The sequence below is a fragment of the Aethalodelphis obliquidens genome, unplaced genomic scaffold (assembly GCF_003676395.1).
Source record: "Aethalodelphis obliquidens isolate GAN/ISIS:26980383/991018 unplaced genomic scaffold, ASM367639v1 scaffold14, whole genome shotgun sequence".
Lineage (NCBI taxonomy): Eukaryota > Metazoa > Chordata > Mammalia > Artiodactyla > Delphinidae > Aethalodelphis > Aethalodelphis obliquidens.
In genome coordinates this window covers 2,547,281-2,560,961 of record NW_020837958.1, presented here as the reverse complement: position 1 = coordinate 2,560,961, position 13,681 = coordinate 2,547,281, and the positions used below count along the sequence as shown (strand labels likewise).

General features: G+C 42.1%; 1 protein-coding gene across 3 annotated transcripts in view; it reads right to left on the bottom strand.

Annotated features, from left to right (window-relative positions):
- Positions 1–8,079, bottom strand: part of FNBP4 (formin binding protein 4) — a 38,882-nt gene extending 30,803 nt beyond the window's left edge. Inside the window, exons 1-4 of one of the 3 annotated variants that reach the window (XR_003434446.1) lie at positions 7,837–8,079; positions 6,756–6,845; positions 828–964; positions 122–305 (exon numbers count right to left, since the gene is read on the bottom strand). Coding sequence is in view for 2 of the 3 variants with exons in the window: in XM_027114698.1 (XP_026970499.1) it covers positions 122–305; positions 828–964; positions 6,756–6,845; positions 7,837–8,053 (628 nt within the window). In the remaining variant the exon portion in view is untranslated. The remainder of the gene's footprint in view (positions 1–121; positions 306–827; positions 965–6,755; positions 6,846–7,836) is intronic. The other 2 variants (XM_027114698.1, XM_027114699.1) reach the window with 2 other exon arrangements.
- Between the last annotated feature and the right edge of the window lie 5,602 nt (positions 8,080–13,681).

Sequence of the window (13,681 nt, the reverse complement as noted above, 5' to 3'; positions counted from 1 at the left end):
CCAGAATTCTAAAGTCTGGGGCTAAAGCACACAGGCTTTCACCTTTGGGAACCTCAATGCCTAGAATACCTTTTAAGAACTACACTTTAGATTTCTTTAAAACTCAAAGGATCAAGTTTACCTCCTGCCAGTGAACACTGAGTATCATACTGCCACCCTGCAGTCTGGGTTGAGTCTGTCCCATTTGGGGTAGTGGAAGAAAGGGCAGATGTTGATTCCTTTGGCTCTGGCCGAGGTGGAGTTGGAGGTGGAGCAGAAGCTCCTACAGGAGCTACAGGCTGAGGAGCTGTTATAGCATCAATCTCCTTTAGAATGAAAATAGTGACAAACTCATTAATCACATTAAACCAGAAAAATGGCCATCACTTTAAAAAAAAAAAAAATCCCCCACACACAGGGTTTTGACTTGAGAAGCTTAAGTCTCAGCTTCCCAAGTCAAAACCCTCCTCTTGGGCTTCCCTGGTGGCGCAGTGGTTGAGAGTCCGCCTGGCGATGCAGGGGACACGGGTTCGCGCCCCGGTCCGGGAAGGTCCCACATGCTGCGGAGTGGCTGGGCCCGTGAGCCATGGCCGCTGAGCCTGCGTGTCCGGAGCAACGGGAGAGGCCACAACAGTGAGAGGCCCGCATACTGAAAAAACAAAACAAAACAAAACAAAAAAAACCCTCCTCTTCCCCATTTTTCTCATTACAACTGTCACAAAAAGAGGAGATGGGGAGAGACTAAAAAAAAAGGAGAGACAGACATAGATTGACAAGTAGGCTAACCACTTGAAATTCCGATCCCAAAGTGTTCAATAACTAAAAACCCAAACAAAAACACCACTAACCGCTAGGAAGCTGGCCAATGTACTATCAATATCAGCTGACTGGTTTCCATTTGCTTCCTTAGACTGTGCTGGTTTTTCTGAAACATCACTCTCTTCATCATCACTGTCAGCATATGCACCAAGTAAGCACAGACCTCCTGGAAACAAAAAGGTAAGCAACGTTTATAACAATGTCAAAAAGTCCTAGGAAGTATCCAAGAGAAAATATGATTCTTTAGCCATTTAGTTTACTTGTAGAACCTCAAAAAAGTCTTCAATGAACTACCAAAAAGAGGTACAAACTGACTATGCACTTAGAGCTAATAAAATCAATCTGCATAGCAACTTGACATCCTTTTCAAAATATATGCTCAATTATTCAACCTCATACTCCCTCTGTCAAAATAACACATAGTATATCCTGATTTTAGAATTTGTTGTTTTACGTGTCCATCTCAAACAAGTAAACCAATTAGGGTTTAGTAAATCAAACAAGGAGATTTTCAAAGTGAAAAACAAAGCTCTTTTTCAATGATTTTTTTTCCTCAAAAAAGAAGTGACAAATTAAAACAGAACCTAACATGCCAGGTTAGCAACAAATACCCAGCTAAACAAAAACCCAGCTAAAACCAAAATTCCCACTCAAATGGTATTAGGTATGGCCTCTGTGATGCTGCAATGCAATTTCCTTCTTAAAAAAAAACTGAAATTATACACTTTTTTACTAGTTGATCAATGCTTATGCCATTTCCTTTTGTATCACCTATGGCTACTCTAATGTTACAATTAAGTGAGCATATATATCCTCTTCATGTATCATTTTATTATAATAGGTATATGAAATATTTAAGTCTAGCTAGACTATGCAGCTATTAATAAGACTAAATTTTCCAGTGCCTTGGTAACTGAACAGATTTATCAGGAGGTAAAACCTAGTTTTCTCTGTCATAATTCTGTAAACAAATTCATGGATTCACCTAAACATGAACACAAATTGCTTCATTTATCATACAAAAGTTCACATTCATTGTTTTAGCCACATAAATTTCACCTTCATTATTTTTTTAGTATATAGCTAAGTTGTTACACTATCAATTTCCAAAATATTATTTTAAACTGATTAGGAAGATTCTTAAATGGATATTTCACAGTATCTCCATTTTCCAGTTACCAAATATATTATATCTCATTTTGGGGGTGGGGTCATACCAGTCAATTTTCCACATTTTCTGAACAAGAGATAAAGATAGAACTACACAAGACATTTCTGTACAGAAAAAATCTGCATTTTAGTATTTAGCACTGATGGGTTTTTCAGGGAAGGCGGAGGATGGGAAATTTATATTTTTATATAAACACACTTCTTAGTTGAGAGACAATAATCACTGGCCTTAGTTCTTTAATTCTGTATCTTTTGGTAAAAGGTTCCAACCAGGTGAGCCGTGTGGAATTTTGACTACAAAATTCCCAAGCAGGGGCAATTCCCCAGGCTCAGAGTGGGTCTCTAGGGCAATAGGTTTAGCCAAGGGCTTCCCTGGTGGCGCAGTGGTTAAGTCCGCCTGCCAATGCAGGGGACCCGGGTTCAAATCCTGGTCCGGGAAGATCCCACACGCCGCAGAGCAACTAAGCCCGTGTGCCACAACTACTGGGCCTGTGCGCCTAGAGCCCATGCTCTGCAACAAGAGAAGCCACCGCAGTCAGAAGCCAGCGCACCGCAACAAAGCATAGCCCCCCGCTCCCCGCAACTAGAGAAAGACAGCAGGCAGCAACGAAGACCCAATGCAGACAAAAATAAATAAATAAATAAAATAAATTTATTTTTTAAAAAAAGGTTTAGCCAAGGCTCCACCTAGTCTTTTTCTCTTCAACTCAGAGCTTTTCATATTACACACTTAAAACCTCTTCCAAACTCCTGATAACATAATGACAATTAAATAGCAAAGTAAATGAAAACGATTAAACGCAGCATTTGGGGGAAAGACACATACTTAATACTGTTAGCGACACCATAAACTGATACAATATTTAAGAACAATCTGGTAACATATACCAAGAACTACAAAACTCTCAAAGTTTCTTATAGCTAGATAATCTCATCTCTGAGAATATAACCCTAAGAAATAATTACAAAAATTGTTTTGCACAAAGCTTTTAAGAGCCTCATTTAAATAACCAAAAACTGTAAACAACTCAAATGCTCTCAAACAGGGGACGGGAAAAGCAAATTCCAGCACAGTGCCAGATGCAATATCACTTTATGATTAATCAGACCATTATGGGATTACATAAAATGATGTTAAGGGGACAAAAGGTAACTCTAAAGGAATAAAAGATAAAATCAAGTCATGAAACAAGTTCTAATTACATCTCTGAAAATTTATTCTATACATTAATAAAAACAGGCATGCATTTAGAATAACACTAAAAAAAAAAATCTCACAATACTATACAAAATTGCATAATCTTAGAAAGCCAAAAGCTTCACAGGACCAGGCTTCTAGACTACTACTGAGAAGCTGTTGCTAAATGAAGCCAGAGGAAACAAGGCCAATCTTCAGAGCCAGTCCTTAGCAGTCTTTTTTGAGGAGTACTGACTCCTCAAACCTCAATATGCTTACCTCTAATGGATGGTGCCACACAATTTGCAAATTAACTAATGATATTGGGCAGTAAATTATTTATTTCTTAGATATATACTTTACTTTCCTGATAAGCTTCAAACAGTAACTGTGCCTTATGCCCCTTAGAAACTATTTCCTCATAACACTGAACAGTGATTTTTAACTCTTTTGGTCACAGAAAGCTATTAACAATCAAAATGATAAAAGCTGTGGACCTCTCAGGAAGACACACTTGAGTGTGCAATTTCAGGGGATTCACAGATGTCTGACACTCATCTATGGAACCACATTAAATACCCTTTTCTAGAAGATGCTTAAATACTGTTGACTATCATGGTAGTCTGTTGGCCTAATTTAACAGAACTTATTCTAAATTTTCCCTTAGATAATTTCAAATGCATTTACCATAATATCTGTTAGCATAAAAATACTACATATGCTTCTCTACTATATTATAAAAGCATATTTTAATAACTTAAAATTTCATTTAAATTTCATTTTTGTGCAAAGAAATTCAGCATGTTTATAGTGATAAAAGTAAATTCTTTAACTAAAATCATCTTTAAAAAAATATATCAAGGGACTTCCCTGGTGGCGCAGTGGTTAAGAATCCATCTGCCAATGCAGGGAACACGGGTTCAACCCCTGGTCCGGGAAGATCCCACGTGCCGTGGAGCAACTAAGCCCGTACGCCACAACTACTGAGCCTGCGCTCTAGAGCCCATGCATCAGAAGAGAAGCCACTGCAATGAGAAGCCCGTGTACTGCAACAAAGAGTAGCCCCCGCTCGCCACAACTACAGAAAGCCCGGGTACAGCAAAGAAGACCCAACGCAGCCAAAAATAAATAAAATAAATTAATTTAAAAAATATATACATATATATATCAATTCTTGAGTATCTACAGTTTCACAAAGCCATGCAAATAATAATGGAAAATTGCATCCCTTTTGTTTTCGTTAAACTTTTTCCTATGCGTATACCAACTAGTAAGTAAGAAATGAATAAAGCTGATATATTCTTTTTTTTCTTTTTTTTTGCTTAGAGGAGAATTTATTGCCTTAAGTCAAAAAAGAAAAGAGGTATCTCAACCCAACAACTCAAGCGTTCACCATAGGAAACTAGAAAATAAATGAGCAAACAATTATAAAGCAAATAGAAGGAAAGAAATGATAAATATTAAAAGCAGAAATCAATGACACAAAAAAATTAATAGAGATAATCAACGAAACCAAATTTGATGCTAGGAAAAGGCCAACAAAATTGACAAAACTTAGCTATATTAACCAAAAAAAATAAGAGACAAGACACAAATTACCAAAGCCAGAAATGAAAGAATGGACTTCATAACTGACCTTACAGATTATGAGAGAATATTCTGAACTAATTATAGCAACAAATAGACAACTTTGTTAAAATAGACAAATTCCTAGAAAGATGCAAATAACCAAAACTGAGTCAAGAAGAAACAGAATATCTGAAAAACCTAAATGTCCACTGACAGAAGAATGGATAAAGAAAATGTGGCACATATATACAATGCAATACCACTCAGCTATTTAAAAAAAAAAAAAAAAAAAAGGGGGGGGGCTTCCCTGGTGGCACAGTGGTAGAGGGTCCGCCCGCCGATGCAGGGGACGCAGGTTCGCGCCCCGGTCCAGGAGGATGCCGCATGCCACAGAGCGGCTGGGCCCATGAGCCATGGCCGCCAGGCCTGTGCTCCGCGACGGGAAAAGCCGCAGCGGTGAGGGGCCCGCGCACCGCAATAAAAAAAAAAAAAAAAAAGAAATAATGCCATTTGCAGCAACATGGACGGAACTAGAGACCATCATACTAAGTGAAGCAAGTCAGAAAGAGACAAACACTACATGATATCACCTATATGTGGAATCCAAAATATGACACAAATGAACCTACCTACGAAACAGAAACAGACTCACTGACATAGAGAACAGACCTGTGGTTGCCAACGGCAGTGGGGAGGGATGGAGTGTAAAGCTGATATATTCTTACGCCGCAGTATGAAGCTGAACAGAATGAAAACAGTTCTGTTCACAAGGCACATAAAGGTCTGAAGTGCTGACTGACACTGCAACCAAGGAAATTTCTCGTAGAACATTTAAATTCTATCCATTGCACATAATCCTTAGAAGACCCAAATGAAATAATATATGTAGTTTACAAATACAAAATGCTATTTCCTAGTTCTGGAATTTCTCTCACAATGTAGTTTTACCTTTTCCAACCCATACTTTTTTTTTAAGTGGCAAATACAGGGTAGGGGGGAACAAGCATCTATTATTTCAGGTGTCACATAGTACAAAAAGTCCTGCAAATTCAGAAGAATAAAATTACTACCAATTATAGAATATTTAGTATCAAAACATATTTTAATCTTTCAAGATACATAAAGAGTAGAGAAAACTAACATTCTTGGCACTTGCTGTGTTAGAAACTTACATATATTGTTCAATTTAATCATCAAAATAACTTAGGGCTGTAAGATCTATTTTACAGATAAATGATGTCCTGAGGTTTTAGTATGAATGCTAGAGTGGTGATTTGAACCCAGGTTTGTCTACAAAACCATCACTGCAAATATTCCTTCATGCTTAAAAAATAATCAATAAGAGCAATTTTCAGCTGCACAAACATTTGCTAGGTACCAATCAAAGCTGTGTGTTAGAGAAATAACACAATGAAAAGACACTGTTGGTGTCCCTAAAGAATGCCAAGATAATGGGGAGCTAGAAAACTAGTTACAAAAGCATCAGTAGAAAAAGTAGTACAAAGTAATTTGGGTACAGAGAAAAGGGAACAGCAAATTTTACATTGGTTAAGGGACTTCCCTGGTGTCGCAGCGGTTAAGAATCTGCCTGCCAATGCAGGGGACATGGGTTTCAGTCCCGGTCTGGGAAGATCCCACATGCCGCAGAGCAACTAAGCCCGTGTGCCACAACTACTGAGCCTGCGCTCTAGAGCCCACGCACCACAACTACCGAAGCCCGCGTGCCTAGAGCCCGTGCTCCGCAACAAGAGAAGGCACCGCAGTGAGAGGCCTGTGCACCACAACGAAGAGGGGCCCCCGCTCCCTGCAGCTAGAAAAAGCCCGTGCGCAGCAATGAAGACCCAACGCAGCCATAAATAAATAAATTAAAAAAATTTCTTTTACATTGGTTAAAGTATATATACCAACAAGCCCTCACAAAGATTTAAAATTTCCATTTTATGGGAGGAATATAAATTAGCAACACTGAAACATTCATCAAAACACTATATACAAACACGGTTTGATCCTAATGTAGAAAAGATGAAAAAAAAAACTATACCTGTTGCTTTAACGGCAGTGGGCCTGGTGGTCATGACTGGTTTGGGAGGATTCTGAACTCTAGGAACCTCCACCACCACCTCCTGTTCATCTGAATTTAAAAAAGCAAACAAAAGAAAACTACAGTCAGACGACGGAACACAGAAAAAACTATACAGGTGACAAAACAATCTGTGACTTCTCAAGTCTAGATTTCATCAATTTAAAAACAGGGTAGCTGTAACTCATCACTAACCCAAATAAAGAAAACCAGTATAACTAGAATCTTCCATCTGCCTAGTGGCTTTAACATTAAGAATTTAAACACCGTATATAAAAATTACATCTGAAATAATCCAAAGTTAAAACACACACACAGAATAAATCTTCTCCAGGCTACCAGAAAGCTTTTACGAAAAGCACAACTAGAGCATTTTTTTCGCAAGAGCCACCCAACGTGATTTTTTTTTGTTTTTTAAACCTGAAATGGTCGGGGCTTTTCCGGCGTCTGGCCCCTGCAGTATAGCCCAGTCCGGTTATTCTTAACCCAAGTACCATTCTAGGGATAAACACAAGTACTTGGGAACCCACAAACACCACCTCTCCAGGGATTTTTGGGAAACCTGCCAACTAGGGGTTACTTACATTTTAGCTGGCATAATAAAAATGGTATGCTCACTTCTAAAGGGTCTCTCTCAATTTCAACAAAAACGAAAAGGAAAAGCCGATGCCGTGTAGAAAACGGCAGGTTCCACGGTCACCAAACCTAGGACGCGGAAACGCATACTCTCACATTTACCCCGTAAGTTATTCAAAGCCAAGAATAGACGTTGAGCAGACTAGGCGCCTGGGCCAATCCCTGCACCAGAGATGGCGCCTCTGGGTCGGCTCCGGCCGGGCGCACACGGCTCCGCCGCCCCTTCCGCAGCTTTGGGCTCACAGCCGTCCTCACCGCAGGCCGCACGCAACAGGCCTCGGATGCGGACGCCGCCCGCCCGGGTTTCTCTTCCTCCTAGGACTCGCCCGAGAGGCCTAGGCCGCGAGCCCCGAGCTCGAGTTTCGGACGCCCCACCTAGGCGCCGCGGCCCCTCGCGCACGCTTACCTTCTGAAGGTGAGTCGTCCGGACCCGCGGCGGCAGTGACCGCGGTCGTTGTCGTCGGCGTCGCCGGGGCTGGCTGGCTGGGCGCCGCCGCCGCCGCGTCCGGCTCGGTGTCGGGCTCCGGATCTGGGTCCCGTCCCGGCGTGCTGCTCCGCGGACCTGGCGGAGAGAGCTGCAGGATAGGCCTACGGCCGGGTACCGCCCGGGACTTCTTCCCCATCGCGAGCCCGAACGCGAGCTGCGAGCGTCGGGCAACCTAGAGGGGCGGGCGTTCGGCGCGACGCTACGTAATCAATATTCATACACTGCGACACCGCCTCCTAGAAGGATCCGCTTTTAACCGGCGGAGCATGCGCCCGCGCAAGCGCCTTGGGCCCCGTACACTCTTCTGGCTCCTCCCCCGGGGGGGGAGGAGGACTTTACCCACGGGGCTAGACGATTGGCTGTTTTGACACATTGAAGAACCCGGTAGCCAATGGACAAGGAAAAAGGGTCAGAGTCAAGCGAATAGTACGGAAGGATGTGAGTTTAGACTTGCTTCCAATTACGTCAGGCTCCACCCATGCGGTTTTTGCGGAGTCTTTTCTCTACCGTCTTGTCCTCCATTTTGTACCCGTTCTTGCCTATGTGTTTCTTGTCGTTTGTCGTCCAGGAAGCTGTGCTGCTTTCCAGGCCCTTTCCCAAGTTTCGCCCTGATTATTGTGGCTTACTTTGGATATAACATTGAACATTAGGTAAAATAGTAGGTCTTTTATGGTTTTGTGAAGTTTTTCTTGGGGCACAAAGATGACGTCTCATCGTGTGGCTTATCAAGTGGAAAAATATCACGACATAGTGCATACGAGGGTAGAGCCTAAATTGTGATGGGATACAGGAGCCTTCCCAACGTGGCCGCTTCCATAGATTTATCTTCCTTTAGCACTCTCCTCTCCCCTGTCCCATTCTGGAGCCAGCCACTCGGAGCGGTTCTCTCACCTTTATTCCTTCACACTAGTTGGAAAAACTACGGCATCGTGTGGCAAAATTATTTTCCTTCCTCAAGACCCGTTGCAGGCATAACATCTCTGAACCTTTTATCTCAATGCTGAGCCCCTCCCTAGCAACTTGACTTACCGTTGATACTCGTCTCCCACTTCTAAATTGAGTTTAAGAAATCCAGTGGTATATTTTTGGCCGCACCTCCCACCAGGGATTGAACCCACGCCCCCTACATTGGAAGCTCAGAGACTTAACCACTGGACAGCCAGGGAGGTCCCCAGTGGTATATATTTTTATATTCCCAGCGCTCACTCAGTTCTTGCTAGAGCATGCTAATAATATGTAACATTTATTGACCACTTACTATGTGTCAGGTACCGTCTAAGGACTTTATATGTAGAATTGCATTTGATTCTCACAACTTTATAGGGTAGATATCATTATTCCTAATTTATAGATCATATTCCTCATTTATAGATGAACCCTTAAATTGGTTGCTGAGTGCAAAAGCCATGAAAGCAGTGACTTGTCTATTTTGTTCCCAGTATTGAAATGCACTTTCTGGAACACAAGCACTCAGTTTTTGAATGAATATAGTGCTTGAATATATACAAACTAGAAATAAGTAGCAAGAGTTCTTTCCTTTTCTTACCTATGGGAGGAATATCTGGATTAGAGTGGTTTGAGATTAGACTCCCAAGACTTCTGAAAAATTAACAGCTAGAAGCAGGGGAGAATATGCTGTTTTGAAGCTGTCACCAATGATTTCTTTCTCTCTTCCTTTCTTTTTTTGATTTATTTATTAAAAGAAGTAGTTGATACACAGTAGTTGTACATAGGAGTTTTGAAGCCAAACATCTGGATTCAAAACTCAACCCCAGCACCTTCCAGATGTGATTGCTATGACAAGTTTCTTTTTTTAAAACAAATTTATTTCATTTATTTTTGGCTGTGTTGGGTCTTCGTTGCTGCACACGGGCTTTCTCTAGTTGTGGTGCGCAGGCTTCTCACTGCGGTGGCTTCACTTGTTGCAGAGCATGGGCTCTAGGCGTGCGGGCTCAGTAGTTGTGGCTCTTGGGTTCTAGAGCACAGGCTCAGTAGTTGGGGTGCACGGCTTAGCTGCTCCGCGGCATGTGGGATCTTCCCGGACCAGGGCTCGAACCCATGCCTCCTGCATTGGCAAGCAGATTCTTAACCACTGTGCCACCAGGGAAGCCCTCTCACAAGTTTCTTAACATCCCTAAACTTGTTTCTGCAACTGTAAAATGTTAGTGATAGTATCCATAGAGTTGTTGTGAAGTTTAAATTACATCATAGTTTTAAGCTCTTTGTAATGCAGCCAGGAACAAAATAAGCAATTATTCTATAGTAGCTATTATTACTACTAATGAGCATTTTGTTTACATGAAAGTCCAGATCCTATTATAAAACTGGCTGTAAACAAGTGAGATTATGAGCTAAACCACAATGCATAGAAATGTGAAAGGCTGTTTTCCTTGGGGGAAATTTATATTTTTGGAGGTAGCTCTTAATGTTTGTAGCCAGGGTTCTCGACCCCAGCTGTTTAGAGAACCATCTGGAGGGTATTAAAGCAATATAAGAATCTGAATCAGGGCTGAGAGTGCAGGGCTCATATCAATTTTATTTTAAAAAGCTCTTTATTTTAATGCTTAGCCAGGGTTGAGAACCACTGGCTTTAGAGACATGTTTTACTGTTTTTGGCCTCAGAGAAGGTATTAGGATCTGAACCAAGAATGGACAAATCATGGCTAAATTACGCCTGCTTTTTATTTATTTATTAAAAAAAATTTTTTTTTGGCTGTGCAGCATGGCATGTGGGATCTTACTTCCCCCAACCAGGGATTGAACACACGCCCCTGTAGTGGAAGCATGGTGTCTTAACCACTGTACCACTGGGGAAATCCCAGGCCTACCTTTTAAAGGGTTGAACAAACAAAACAAAAGAATGTCTGACAGAGGACTGCCCTGGTGGTGCCGTGGTTAAGAATCCACCTGCCAATGCAGGGGACATGGGTCCAAGCCCTGGTTTGGGAAGATCCCACATGCCGTGGAGCAGCTAAGCCCATGTGCCACGGCTACTGAGCCCACATGCTGCAACTACTGAAGCCCGTGTGCTCTGGGGACAGCGTGCTGCAACAACTGAGCCCGTGTGCTTCAACTACTGAAGCCCTTGCACCTAGAGCCTGTGCTCCATAACAAGAGAAGCCACTGCAATGGGAAGGCTGTGCACTGCAACGAAGATCCAACACAGCCAAAAAAAAAAAAAAAAATCCTGTGATAAACCATGATGGTAAAGAGTAAAAAAAGGATTGTGTATATGTATGTTTATATATATGTATGTATGTATAACTGAATCACTTTGTTGTGTAGCGGTAATTAACACAACATTGTAAATCTATTATACTTCAATAAGTAATCAATTAAAAAAAAGAATATGTGACAGAGAACTGTGTAGACTATAAAACCTAAACTACTTATCTGGCTTTTTTTTTTTTTACGTCTCCACACAGGGTGAGTAAACATGGTCAGTCACTCCCTTTAAAGAAAAATTAGGCCTGCTCTTTGATTGCCGGGGACCTAAACAGCTCTGGAATTAGTAAAATCAAATTATCAGAGCTTACATTTGACAAGTGAAACCTGGGAAGAACAATCATTTAAATAAACATGCATTTTCAAATATATTTAGTTATAATCACGACTGGTGGGCGATGTCTTTACTCTGTATTTGATGTTAATTTCAAAAGCCAACCTTCCTAATCCATATTAAAGCTCTGGCTTTTGGAACTTCAACATGAGATATGCTGCAGAGGAAGACTGTCCACAGAAATCCCAGCTTCAGCAGTGTAGAATGAAGTTTTAGGGTTGTGTGTGTTAATTCATCTAAATTTTATCATGTAAGAAATTAATAAACTGAAACCTCAGACTTCCCTGGTGGCGCAGTGGTGAAGAATCCGCCTGCCAATGCAGGGGACACAGGTTCGAGCCCTGGTCCGGGAAGATCCCACATGCCGCGGAGCAACTAAGCCCATGCGCCACAACTACTGAGCCTGCACTCTAGAGCCCGCGAGCCACAACTACTGAGTCTGCATGCCACAACTACTGAAGTCCGTGTGCCTAGAGCCCGTGCTCTGCAACAAGAGAAGCCACCGCAATAAGAATTGGCTCACCGCAATGAAGAGTAGCCCCCGCTCGCCACAACTAGAGAAAACCCAACGCGGCCAAAAATAAATAAATGTAAAAAAAAAAAAAAAAAAAAAAAAGGAAAACTCAATTAAATAGTCTTGGGAGACTAGGACTGGGAGCTCTCATGCCCTGGGATGATAGCAGAGCTCAATAGGAAGAAAACTCTTCTTTCCTAGCAAGGACTCAGCCAATGAAAAGCCAAGTGCTTTGTTTACTATAGCTCTCCCAACTCCCCTCCCCTTCCTCGCTCCTTCCCTTGCCCTGGGGGGACTTGCACATGGCATGCCTTGGTTGCAAGACCCTGGATTGCAATTGTCTGATGATTCCGAATAAATCTATCTTTGCTGGAGAAATAACTGGCAGTATATATTTTTTAGGTCAACAGTCATTATTGTCTCACTCCCAACTGGGTGTACTTTGATCAATTCAATTCTGGGGATAAGCCCCAGGAGGTAACAATCAGGTTTAAGGGCTCAGTCCCACACAAGACTGCCCTTACTACAGAAGCCAGCTCCACATGAGGTCCCCATGCCACTCACACTTCTTTCTGGCTATAATATCAGGGGTTCCCACGACCTCCTCACATTTTTGAATTCTCTAGAAGCATTCACAGAACTCAGGAAAGCACTATACTTATGATTCCAGCTTTATTATAAAGGACACAAGGTGAGGGACTTCCCTGGTGGTCCAGTGGTTGCGACTCTGCGTTCCCAATGCAGGGGGCCCAGGTTCAATCCTGATCAGGGAGCTGGATCCCACATGCTGCAACTAAAAGATCCTGAACGCGGCAATGAGGATTCCACATACCACAACTAAGACCCAGCGCAGCCAAATATTTATTTAAAAAAAAAAAGATACAAGGTGAGGTGTGGGAGGGAGCACAGAGCTCCCATGCTGTCTCTCTGTGGAGTCCTCATGTCACCCTCCCAACACATTAATGTGTTCTCCAACCAGGAAGCTCTATTCAGCCTTGGTGTCCAGTTTTTACTGGGACTTGATTACATAGGCATGGTTGATTAACTCACTGGCCACTGTGACTGTGACTGAACTCAATCTCAAGCCCCCTGCCCTGTCCTTCTGGCCCAAAGTTCTAACCCTATATTCACCATCACAGGGTGGGTCTTCCTGGGGACTAGCCCTATCCTGAAGCTATCTAAGGGCCCCCCTGCCAAGAGTCACCTTATTAGCATAACAAAGACTTCTTTCACTCAGGAAACTACAAGGGTTCTATAATCTCTATGCCAGGAATAGGGGAAAAAGATCAGATATACTCTTTATTATACCACATTATTTGACCTTGTGTGTTTCATGGAAGTTCATTTAAACCATGAAGCCTCATTTACTGGAAGAAATACCTACTTTTAGTCTCTAGAAACTGGCATAAGTCATTTGAACAATAAATGTCTTTTGATGTTGGAGTTCTGTGCAGACACAGGAAGGTATATTCTTGTGGCTTAGGGTTAATGATGAGCCGATTATATTAAAAAATAATGCAGGACTATCTTTGTTTTTAGGTACAAAATTGGAAAGAGCTGTGAAGATTAAAAGAAATGTAAGTGCCGTGGAGCAACTAGGCCCGTGAGCCACAACTACTGAGCCTGCGCGTCTGGAGCCTGTGCTCCGCAACAAGAGAGGCTGCGACAGTGAGAGGCCTGCGCACCGTGAT